At 38.6% G+C, this 12,513-nt stretch overlaps 1 protein-coding gene across 7 annotated transcripts in view; it reads left to right on the top strand.

Moving 5' to 3' along the window:
- The window catches only part of CDC27 (cell division cycle 27), a 35,061-nt gene that overhangs the window by 11,322 nt on the left and 11,226 nt on the right, over positions 1-12,513 (top strand). For 3 of the 7 annotated variants that reach the window (XM_072885550.1, XM_072885556.1, XM_072885555.1), the window contains 10 exons: positions 803-928; positions 1,905-2,002; positions 2,525-2,679; positions 2,791-3,005; positions 3,668-3,782; positions 7,266-7,399; positions 7,834-7,933; positions 8,591-8,798; positions 9,634-9,806; positions 11,150-11,302. In XM_072885550.1, the coding sequence (XP_072741651.1) occupies positions 803-928; positions 1,905-2,002; positions 2,525-2,679; positions 2,791-3,005; positions 3,668-3,782; positions 7,266-7,399; positions 7,834-7,933; positions 8,591-8,798; positions 9,634-9,806; positions 11,150-11,302 (1,477 nt within the window). Of the gene's footprint in view, positions 1-731; positions 929-1,904; positions 2,003-2,524; positions 2,680-2,790; positions 3,006-3,667; positions 3,783-7,265; positions 7,400-7,833; positions 7,934-8,590; positions 8,799-9,633; positions 9,807-11,149; positions 11,303-12,513 lie in introns of all 7 variants that reach the window. The other 4 variants (XM_072885551.1, XM_072885554.1, XM_072885553.1 and 1 more) reach the window with 4 other exon arrangements.

Below are 12,513 nucleotides of genomic sequence, written 5' to 3'. Positions count from 1 at the left end.
CAGTTATGAGCTCCTTTATACAGATGCACCTTATTTTCTTGTGGGAATGGTCTATACTGGTAGAAGCATCTACCTACAAGTATAACTTCAAGTGGAGGCATGAAGAGATGATTTGTTTGTGTAGGTGTTGGTCTCAAATGCCAGAAGAATGCCTCCCATCCCTGGAACTTGTATAAAGTCATTTTCAAGCCTAATAGTGAGTGGCCCATTCCATGTGAGCGGTACTGCTCGCTGCAGGTGTAGTCGATGCAAACCGAGCCTTTGTTCTGCTTTTGAGCCCCTCTTGCAAGAAAGCAAGGTAATAAAATTGAAAGTCTGTGCCATATCCCAATATTGGATCTTAACTGAGTGCGTGGAGCCTTCCAGATTGTATTTCTTAGTTGGGAAACAAAGCCAAACTAAGCGTTGTCTTAGCTTGTTACTAGGTAAAGTACCTTCAAAAACAAAGTATGTAGAAGATTTTCTTGTCCTCCATTTAGTATCCTACCTAAGATTAGTCACTTCTAGATAAGTCATGTTGTATTATGTGTCTTTGGTTTTGGAGTGGTGTGCGTTTTGGGGTTTGTTTTGTTTTTCTTCCCTCTCAGTAGAGATGTTTGGCTTCAGAGTACTGCATACCTCCATGTTGCTAGAGGAATCCATCAATTATTTCAAATTCACTTGCAGGAACTAGTTTGTATGTGGTTTGAAACTTGTGAACACTGACACTGTATTTCTGTTTTTGTTTGCAGCAGGGTGAAAACACTGGACTACCAATACTGTGAGCCTTGTAACCCCTTTAAACCTCTTGTTTTTTAAAAAGGCTTGCAGAAGGAGAGCAGATCTTATCTGGTGGAGTGTTGAATAAGCAGAAAAGCCATGATGACATTGTTATGGAGTTTGGTGACTCTGCATGCTTTACACTCTCCTTACTGGGACATGTCTACTGGTAATGTTGCTTTTTTATTTTGTCTAACAAAGCTTGGGGTTTTTTATTTGGCCAAGCCCCATTTTAGTCAAATATATTTTTAGTCACCACAGGGTACACCTCTCTCTGGGTTATATGGCCTGCCCAATTTTTTAGTTGTAGGTAGATAGTTGTAGAAGCCATCTAACTTGGGAATGCAAAAATGGTTTGTCTTTCACCAGAGCTTCTGACTGACTGAAAACACAAATTCCTCTTTTCCAGGTGGTTAAGCATGCAATCCAAGAGTCCTTTTTTGTTTTTAATACCTTTGGGTTTGTTCTGTATTCTTCCCGAAGAGGAAACTCTCAAGGCCTGTTTCTCAGTGTTGCCATTTTGACTTTTCTGTATCTGTTTTACAGATGTATGGCTATAACCTTCAAATGAAAGTTTTGAGGACTGCCAGTCAGAATAACTTTACAAATTTAAGTGTTTTGCTTTTGCCTCGATAAAAAAAAAAGTTTCAGTAAATGTGAACAGATTGAATAGGAATAGTGGGGTTCTTGGATTCTTCCCTAGTATACCTGTTCTCAAAAAAATTTGTTTCAGAAGAAGCTATCTTTGTAGCCAGGTAACTTAGGTGTTCAGTTTAGCCCCTAATTCATATGCAAAAATATTATCCATAGATATTTAAATGGCTGGAAGGCCAGCAATCAGGTTGCTGTTTGCAAAAAAGAAAAAAACTGTTGCAAAGAACAGCATCTTTCTAAAATGAAAATTCTCAAGCTATTCTAGTGCTTATGTAACTTTTTTTGAGGGCTGTGTCTAAGTAACTTTCATCTGTGTCTAAATATGTCGAATAACTTCAAAAGAACTCAATATTACTCTGTGGCTTGAAAAATGAGAAATGTTGCTGTGACTCTCAGCATGTTTTTGTTTTTCAACTCCTCTTCTGGAAAGCTATCTTGAACAAAAGTGCTGTTCTTAAATTTCCCCATAAACTGTTACATTCTTCTTGCAGCAAGACAGACCGGCTTGCCAAAGGATCAGAATGTTACCAAAAGAGCCTTAGTTTAAATCCTTTCCTCTGGTCCCCTTTTGAATCACTATGTGAAATAGGTAAGTCTCCAGAACTCTTTTACTCGTGAAGATGTTTTCTACGTTTCTGGTTATGTCAGGCTTTCTGATTTGCCATCGCCATGTGGCAAGGTTTATTTTGCTCCTTGTCCAGAACTAGTAAGGAAAATGCCAGCAGAATTCTTTGGGAGTGGTTTTGTGAGCAATAATGCATTTAAAATACTTTGACCGTGTTTAGAGTTTTTGTCTTGTTTTCTTCCATTTTCACTACTTATACATTTTTTGGATTTAACAATACCATATGTTTTTCCAGCCTACAGTTAGTAGACCCATAGAAACTATGCTTCTGAGAATAACTTAAAGCAAGTCTATTTTTAAATAAAACTGATTGTCCAGGGTTTTGTAGTGGAAGAACACTTCTGATTTAGTGCAAAGGGTTTTAAAATGATGAAATAAGAACGCACCCCTTCTAAAATGCCTTGTCCCCTGTCCTCCTTGTTTAGGATTGAATATTCAGCATATAGACTCAGGAATAACTACTTAAATCTGCTTCCGATCTTACAGGTGAAAAACCAGACCCTGACCAAACATTTAAATTAACATCTTTACAGAACTTCAGCAGTTGTCTGCCTAACACTTGCACAACATTGGTATCTAATCACAACATATCCCATAGACAGCCTGAGACTGTCCTTATGGAAACACCGCAAGACACAATTGTGAGTTTTGCTAAAATTATTGTATTTAAAGCAGTCTTTCCAGCTTAACTGAAAAATGCTAATTAGAAGCTACACTGCATGGGTATCTAACAGCTGCCTTCCATTTTTCAGGAGTTGAACAGAATCAACCTAGAATCCTCCAATTCAAAATATTCCTCCTTGAACACAGATTCTTCTATGTCTTACATTGACTCGGCTGTAATTTCACCAGATGCTGTCCCTCTTGGGTCAGGAACTGCCATATTGTCTAAACAGGCTCAAAATAAACCAAAAACTGGGCGGAGTTTACTGGGGGGACCTGCGGCTTTGAGCCCATTAACTCCAAGGTAAGTCCTTGAGATAGACAATTTCCGTCTACAGCTGTGCTGTTGATAATGTTTGTGACTTGGCACAGTATACTCGAACACGCATATTGATAGTGTATTACAAATAATGCTGCAGAAGCAAAAGCTAAACAACTTCAGTAACTGCTCTTGGTCCTAGTGTTCGTCTCTTCTGTTTTTTAAACAAGCAGTTGGTATTTTTGATTAGAGGAGAGCAACTCTTGATTCAGTATATTGCTTATTGCAATGTTCACGCTGGAAAAATCTTTAAAGGAATATGTTTCTGCTCTGAAATAAACTCTTAAGAGCATTCCTTGAATAGCTCTCTTCTAAAGAGCATGTAAAGATATGCTCTGTCCTATATGCCATCTTATTTAAACAGCTTTATGTTGCAAGCCATTACTACTTGGATGGTCTGTGCCTCTTAGTTGTTATGCAGGCAGGCAACGAAAGTTCTGTATTTTTCAATTTCAGGAATAAGAATATTTTCTATTAAAGTATCTTTTATAGATGAGGATAGTAAGATATTAGAGGGTTAAGATAAATCAATGAAGCATTTATGAAATAAAGTTGATCATCTGGGTCTCTGTTTTAACCACAGAATCAGGCCAGCTCTCATGGTCTAATGCTCAGACTTTGACCCTTCCTCTTCGTTTTGTTCTCAGCTTTGGAATTTTGCCACTAGAAACCCCAAGCCCTGGAGATGGATCATATTTACAAAACTATACAAACTCTTCTTCTGTAATTGATGTGCCATCCACAGGAGCACCTTCAAAGAAGGTATCTTGCATTCTAGAATGTGGTTGCTGTTCATAGAATTTGACATGGCAGCATACTTTAAAGAAGAATCCATAACGCAGATTAAAAAAAACATTGTATGTGAGCTGAATTGTGCTGGCAGTGGGGAGAACCTGACTTATTCACTGTTTACCAAATTTGTTTTGAAAAACAGTTTGAGTGTGGAACTGACTGAAGCTGCCTTTAGTTGTGGAAATGGTTTTGGTTAAGTGGGGATTAAATTTATGTATAATTTGTCTACAAAGTGTGTGTAAAAACAAAAAAAAAAACCAACACACGTGCACCCCTGCTCTTACTAACAATTATTTAATGCAGCAAAATAAAATACTGTTCACCAGTTTATGTATATCTATAGGCTAGTGAGGTCAGGGGTGCAGGGAGCAGTTTATTTTTAATTTGACTACAACTGATCAGGTATTTCCCTGACAAAACTCTTTAGACTTTTCTGAAGTGCTAGTTAAAATCAAATTATTGTAGAATAGTCTGTTACATTGAAACAACTGTTTCTAAAGCCTCAATAGTTTTTTATTTTGAAAATCTTCTTTTCAGCTAAGCAAACGAGGCAGCAAGAAAAAAAATACAGCACATCTCAAAGGTGTCTGCCTTGTAAATATTTTCAGCTTATTGTGTCACTTCCTTTGGCTAGCAAAACAGATTTTTATTTTCTTAACTTTTATAACGATAAGCGATAGTCTTCTATTTCTAATGAAAACAAGCCCTTTTTTCCCCACCCGAGATGCACAAGCGTGTGCAGACTGCCTAGCTGGTGTTGCTAGAGGCAATCTGAGGAAGGTGCTGTATCTTCTGTCCACCTGCTGTCAGAGGAATGTGCAAACACTGATTCTAAACAACGAAGGATTCCTAACTTTTCAGTGTGCAAGGTGGAGTCTGAAGATAGTCCAAACCTGAAGGTTTCACAAAACTGAAGTTTTTTTAAATTAATGTATTTTCAGGGATGACTTCAAATAATCCTAGAAACCTCAAGTGAGCTGAAGGCTTCTTGCAAGCAGTTCTTGAATTCTAGTTTAGAGACCAGAGTAATCAAAATGCTGCTGGTGGTCTGCGGAGGTCTGACTAATAGAAGGGTGCTGTTTCACTCTGCTGAAGTCACATGTAGAGGAAACTAAAAATTGTCTTTTTTTACTCTGTAAGAAACTGCCATAGTTGCCATAGTGATACATGAGAGGTGGAATGTTGGTGACAGTTGAAGAACCATTTGTTCCCTTCTAAAAACAAAAAACCTGAGGATTTTTCCCTGTATTTTTAGTAAATCTAGAAGTTGCGTGAGGGATGCTAGTGTTTCCTAGATGGCCAACTCTTTAAAGTAAAAGCTCAGTGCAAGTAATAGTGTTTGAATTCCTCAAAGTAAAACTTGAATTTCCACATTTGATGCTCTGGACAAATCGGTTGGTGCTCAGCTTGCTGTGCCATTCTGCAAGTGAAATTTGGGAGCTGTTGAAAACTGCATTTGTCTTTTCTCCATTGACCCAATACTTAAAAGAATAAAAACCAGTAAGCAGATAACTTCCCCCCCTCGGATGGTCTTCCGAAGCCTGTGACTGGGAACTCTGGACTCTCACTGTACAAGCCCTTTTGGAATCCTGTCTCTACACAGCTTATTACTGCAACACTTTCTATCAGTTCTCTTAGTCCTGCCTTTTTTTTTGCCTTTGTTCTGTTGGGGTTGGATTGTGCGAAAACAGTCTGCTAGAAGTATGCTTCGTATGGCTGATCCAATTCCCACCCTGTAGTTGCTCAGGACCAACCAGTTTTCCACAGTACAGTTGAAAACTCTGGCTTGTGGTGGCTTGTACATATGTAGGAAGGTAAATTGTCATGAGTCTGAAAAAATGGAAATAGTTAGCAAAGTGCAGCTCTTCGGTGTAGTACTCATCTGCATTTAATCTCATGTGTATACTACATGATTGACTTGATTCCTCAAAGCTTTTAATCTTAGCTGCTGCTTTGCTAGGTATGGCGCAATGGCACCAAGGTGTGAATTTGGTTAATCCATGCATGTGCTTTCTGCCCAGATGCATCTGTGCTACTACCTAAACACAAATATTTAATGCATTTTAGTAAACAGCTTAGAATTCTGGTGCATGCTTTGTCCAATGCAAATAATTACTTGGACAGTTTCACTTCCACGCTTCAAATTACCGACTTAGAAGAGGTTTAGTGTAGCTGTGGCTAGAATGTGCGTGACTTAACGGAGGCAGTTTCCTAGGAAACACTGACGTAAATGAATGAAACATTAGGATGGATCCAAAGGCTTCCTATCTGAGTGGGCAAGCATGCTTGCTGGCCGCCTAAACTGTCCTCCAATAACAAAGAAACTGAGAAGGGAAGGACAAAACATTAGAAGTCAGATAATACATAAACTGGTGTTGCTTGTGCTGTCACTGATCCCACTTGCCGATTTCTGGTGTCTTAAAGAACATCTCTTCCAAACAGCCATCACAGAGTTGAATGTTGGTGTCCCTAGAGTGGGCGGAAAGATCGGGTTTAAGCTTTCTTTAAAAGGCAGGGAGGAGAGGACCCGTTCTGAATCCTTTATAGGAAGTCTACACATCAGACAATGAATTTCTATCTGAACTTGTTCCTTGGGTCTCAGATTCACAGTCAAGTTATCACAGCTCTAAGTTCCTACACCTCAGCTGTTCCAGGGTTGGCATCAAAGTGCACATTTTAGCTTTCTGAAGATGTGTGAAGATGTAAGACAATGTTTTGGTGCTAAGTAATATTACATGCTTGTAACCTGTGGCAAATAAAAAGTACAAAAAATGTGCGTGTGCACACAAAGCTTTGCTCAACTGACGTGCAGTAACTTGCTGCTCCGTGTTAACTTGACTGTAGGTATCTGTCTATTAACTTTCTACACTGCATAATGCAGATCCCTTTTTAATGAAGCAGTTTGTTTCTCTGTCTGCTCCAAAGGCTCATGCAGTAATGTTTTAATTTGTGAAATACTGATTTATGCTATGAACAGGTATGCCAAACAGGGCAGGCTCAGATGTTGTACAGTGAGCACCTCAATGAGGTGTTAATGGTGAATGGCTTCTGGATGTGATTGTAATATGATAATTGAAAAACCTTCTTCTTTCCCTGGTTGTTGTTTTTTCTACAACTTTCTGTGGAGAAGGAACTTTAAATAGGACGTGTTTTCATTCCCTTTTATTCTTGCACAAACATCTTAACATATAGCTTCTTGCCACTAGATGGAGATTTTATATCTTTCAAATGATGTGTGTGATGTTGGTAAACTCACTGTTATTGGCTTTTTAACAGGTAGAAAGAGAAATGCTTTTGATGGGTGCTCCTTGGAGGGGGACACTCACCCTTTATTGAAAGAATCTGTATTTATCCTATATTTATCCTCCTTTGTGAGTGTCTGATAGGCAAAATGGATTTGGTTTGATACAGCAGAGATTGAGGCTTCTGAGTGACATAATAACAAACCTGTAGAAACTTTGTGTTATGCAGACTGTCAGCAGGATAAGCCAAGCTGGAACAAAATCTGTCTTCTCACAGAGCGGAAATAGCCGGGAAGTCACTCCAATTCTTGTTGCACAAACACAGAGCTCTGGCCCACAGACAAGGTAGGGGCGGGTAAACCAGAAAAATCGTCTTGGTATTACCTCTTGCATCGCCTTTCTTGAAGGAATTTGCCGCTTTATTTGCCCAAGCTATGTGGGTGTTCCTGCAGAATTCCTCTTTGGATGAGGAAGAAGTGTATTTTTTGTTAGATAAAACAACCTCAGTGGATGAGGAGGAAGCTTGTGTGTGGTGGTTGGTCTGTTTGTTTTAAATCTCCTTTGCAGCTAGACCATTTCATCAATAAAATGAAAAAGTAGCTGGAAGGAAATTCTGTTCACGTTCTTAACATGCAACAGGTAGATTTTTTTTTTATCCCTTGAAATGGGAATATCTGTGCTATAGTACTTGAGCATTTTTCTTTAAAACAAAGATAAAAGCCGTTTTTATTAAAAATTGAGTGAAGAACTTTATTTTTTAATGTGCTGTTTGTTTTCAGTACAACACCTCAGGTATTGAGCCCAACAATTGCTGCTCCACCAAACGCACTGCCTCGAAGAAGCTCTCGCCTATTTACTAGTGATAGCTCTACAACCAAGGTAACAAACTTCATGCATTTTGCAAACTTGTGGGTTTCTTACCCATGCCACTGTACTGACTAATAATTTCCCCATATGCATAGCAATTCTAGCAGCTTAAGAACAGGTCCTATAACGAGCAGAACTTATGAAATATCTGGCTGTACAAAACATGTCATGATGCCATAATGTGTTATTTTTTTTAAACTCTCAAGTGCTCAACTGAAATAGTAGGAAGAATCATGAACAGAAACAAAGATACACACTGGGTTGACAAACACAGTGGTGCTGCTAGCTGTCAACCCATTTGAAAAGAGGTGGTTGTGTTCAGATATATTTATTGAAGAATTCATTCTGAGCAGATACTGGGGGTTTTTTTCCCCAAAACAAAGTTATATGTGTCTTCTGCTCTTCAAACAATGGAGCAGAACACCGAAGCGCAAATATTCCTGGACTGTAGTTAGGTTATGTGAATGTTTGCTGTTTAAAAATGAACTACTAAACATTCAATGAAGTTATTAGGTGCCTGTATACTTAAGTTTAAAAGTCAAATGGCTGGGTATGGTTGCTAAAGGTGCAAAGAGGCATAAATATAATTTTACACAATTCACTTTCAAGTTTAGTTTTCTGAGTTTAAAGGAGTTTTTTATATGTAACTCTTACTCTTCTTACTTGCAGGAAAATAGCAAAAAATTAAAAATGAAGTTTCCACCTAAGATTCCAAACAGAAAAACAAAAAGTAAAACAAATAAGGGAGGAATAACTCAACCAAACTTAAATGACAGTTTGGAAATTACCAAACTGGACTCTTCCATCATTTCAGAAGGGAAAATTTCCACTGTTGCACCACAGATCCAGGCTTTTACGCTACAGAAGGCAGCAGCAGGTCTGTTTGAACACTGTTGGACTGTAGTAAAGTAAAACTTTAGTATATCTATGTTTTAAGGTTGAATGAAAAAAAAATGTTGCTCCAGTGTTTGCTTCTTTCTTGTTTCAGTTAGCCTGCAGCTGTCACCTTTGTATGATTATAAAAACTGATTGAATTCAATATCTTCACGTGTTCTTTGTAAGTTAACTAGAAGAAGTATTAAAAGTGGCTAGTTGTAAGCTGATATATCTTGCAAGCTCTGATCTTTGTTAATGATTAAAATATTTTCAGGCAAGATCCTTGGAAATGGATTCAAAGGAGCTATGAGTAACGCAGTCATCTTCCCTCAAAATCTAGTTTATGTAGTCTGTTCTCCCTTCGTATTTCCCATTTGTTTAAAAACAAGTCTTTATTCAGATTGTCAGAAAATCCTAGACAAACTGCTGAATTCCTCTCTTTTGGCTCAGTAATGTTTCCAGGCAGCAAGAAGATGTATCCATGGATACCAGACATGTGGAAACTGTGTTCAGACCTAACAAAATGTTTGAATAGCTGCTGTAAATGCAAAACTCCAGTTGCCCTGAACTTCAGAGTTTCTCTGTTCCCGAGCGTTCTGTTGGTGGCTTAAGAAGTCGTTACTATCTGACTTCCATTAAAAAGATTGATGTTTAGAATATTATGTCTAAGTTAAGAGTGTATAAGCCTGTGTGTTTTGGGAACTCCCGAAAGATTTTCATAAGCAAGTTCAGGAGCAGTGCCTGCCACAATGAAGAGCTTATGGGATTAGCAGTTTCAAGTAAATAAGTCTCAGCTGTCTTTTTTTCCACTTTTATTTATTGTATTTTTCTCCTAGAAGGTTTGATGAGCCTTCTTCGTGACATGGGGAAAGGTTATTTAGCCTTGTGTTCATACAACTGCAAAGAAGCGATAAATATTTTAAGCCATTTACCATCCCACCACTACAACACTGGCTGGGTGCTGTGCCAAATTGGGAGAGCTTACTTCGAACTTGCAGAATATATGCAGGTAGGAACTGTGTGGATTGGTTCTTACTCTTTTCACTTTTGTTTTGTGTAGCTTTGCACAAAACCTGCAGGCGTCCTGCAAAAGCTATGGGAAGTTTACAGTTGAGATAATTATATAAACATAAGTTATACCTGGAATGGATTTAGATCATGAATCTGTATCGCTAGTCATTGAGCTTTCCTGAAGAGGCTGAGTTACACTTTAGATTTCTTTTAATGTTATTTCCTCTTGCATCCAACTGTTGGGGTCTTCTCCTTGCCTCTCCCCATCTTCACCCACAGCTGTGCTGATGTAATTGTACTGCAATGTTGTAAATTAGATCACTGAAACAATTTGAGTTCTAAAACCAACAACTTCTCTTGCCCTTTTTAGTTAACGCAGATCACATCAATGACCTAGTTTCCTTTGCAGCCTCAGAAATGACAGCATTGGCACAGCTGAGGTGATGTCAAACTGCTTCAGAAACAGAAGCGAGCAGTTAAGGGTAATCCAGCAGCTTAACTCTCCTTGTCACTGTTGTCCTGATAGCTGATGTGCCCATTTTCTCAGAAGTTTTTAAAACGCTTTTTGACAGATTGTGTGCAGGAGACAAATGCAGTAGGTTTCAGAAGTGGTTTTTAAACTGTACACACAATCTGATTAGAGATGGAATATATTGTGCTGCTTAGTAATTTATTTTGAAAACTGAGGCTACAGACCCCAATGGTTTCCTAAAGCTAGGCTTCTTCCCTTGTTGCTGCTTTGAGTGTTGTAGCCTGGAACTTAAGTTTATGAAATAATAGCTAAGTCAAAAAGACTTCATTAGTCAACTGTTGATAAGAAGCATAGCTGTCTCAAATGAAAGTAAAGCACATATATGTGTTGTCGCATGCTTACGCATGCCCCCCATCCCTGCGTCAGCTGTGTTTAATGCAGTGATTGTCATGTTGCCTTTTGCCTTGCAATTATTATGCACAATGTGTGGAGGGGTGTAGCACTCAGTGTGAAGGCAATACCTGTCATCTGTTAGAATGGCTAATAATCATAACTGGCCCATAAAAGTATGCTATGCTTTTTCTGATTTTGTGGGTAACTTTCTTGCCTTGCTTGTGCACTGTGATAGAAACAGTAATGTAATCTGAGTCAGCAGTAGGGAGAGCTGGCTGCATTTCTGCTGGCATAACTATATTGGGGTACAGTCGCTTCCTTCACTTGAAGGGGAAATTACAGGGCCTGTAGCTCTGCATAGTACACTTACAAAGCAAAGAGGATGCTCAGTCAGGACATACAAGGCTCCTAACCTTGACCTATGTGCCCCGCTTTGGTGGATGGAATTTTGTTTTAAGTTTAATTTCTGTTCGTAGGCTGAGAGAATATTTTCCGAAGTAAGGAGGATTGAAAACTACAGAGTAGAAGGCATGGAGATCTATTCGACGACGCTGTGGCATCTGCAGAAAGATGTTGCCCTTTCAGTTCTTTCAAAGGATTTGACGGACATGGATAAAAACTCACCAGAGGTATAAAATGCTGTTGTCTTGAATGAGAAGAGGGTAACTGTATGTGGCAAAACAAATGATTCAGAACAAAGCTCTGAGTTCTGATCTAGTTCAAGTGTATTCTCCTGTGAGAACTGCATGGCAAAACTGGAGAGGGAGCTGGCAGGATTGTCTGTTGAACTGATGATGCCTGAAATGGCTTTTTAGAATTAGGATATCAGCTTACGTGGAACAGGTGGAAACCTTTAATGGTTATTTAAATTTGCATTGGCACCATTCATCCAGGAAGATCATGGGTTAGTCAGTCACTCCTACTGCTGCCAGTACGCAAAGATAAGGAATATCTTTTTTCCTGTACCACCTGTTAATTGCTGTAGTTAATTCACTGGCACTTAAAACGTATTTGCTCTAGAATTTAGTTTCAGACATAATGTTGCACATTTTTATGCCCAAGCCCATTAAACTGCAGAGTGTATGATAATATAAAGTCATGATACGCAAAAAGCCAGGTATCTTAATGCGTGCCACAGTCAAAATAATAGATGTATGCATTTATAGATGTGTTCTTGACAGAGTTGAGAACTGTAGATTATATTGGGATTTTTTTGTTGGAGGAAAGAATCCTGTTCATGTGGTCTTGTTAGCTTGTCTAATAATGGAAAAATCAAAACTAATGAAGCAGTTGGTGGTTGTAGTAAGATAGTCTGGAGAGAAGAAAATGCAGATTCTAATACAAGGAGTGGAGAACAGTTATGCGACTTGGCAGTGATGCTAAAAATTTGGGAAAGCAAGGGACCCTGGGCTGTGATGCTGTACAATCTCGACACTGGTTGCTGAGCAGGAGGGAAAGAGGAGGTTGCTGCTAAAACTGTTGCTCTGCAGATTGTCGGATTGTGTCAGTTGGAGGGAGCTGAAGAGTGAAAGTGAATGTACTGTCTCCCCCTTCGTTATTCTTAAATATCTGAGATGTTTTATTTCTAGCCTTTTCAACAGCTTCAAAAGCTTTAGTCATCAGTCATCAAAGTGTCTAATTGGCACAAACTTGTTGGGTGTCCTTAGATTCTCGATTTCTGTATTTCAGCTTGTCTGTCTATAAGGTGTATTTAGGCCTATCTGCCTCTCAGGAATGAGACTTAAGTTGTTTTATTATTGTTATTATTTTTTAATCTAGGAGGAAGTTATATATAATTATGTAAATCAGTATGGAAAAATCTGTTCAGCTCAAACTTAGT

Source organism: Ciconia boyciana, chromosome 22 (assembly GCF_034638445.1).
Source record: "Ciconia boyciana chromosome 22, ASM3463844v1, whole genome shotgun sequence".
In the NCBI taxonomy this organism is placed as follows: Eukaryota; Metazoa; Chordata; class Aves; order Ciconiiformes; family Ciconiidae; genus Ciconia; species Ciconia boyciana.
Note: the sequence above shows the minus strand (reverse complement) of the source record. Positions and strands in the feature narration are given on the sequence as shown.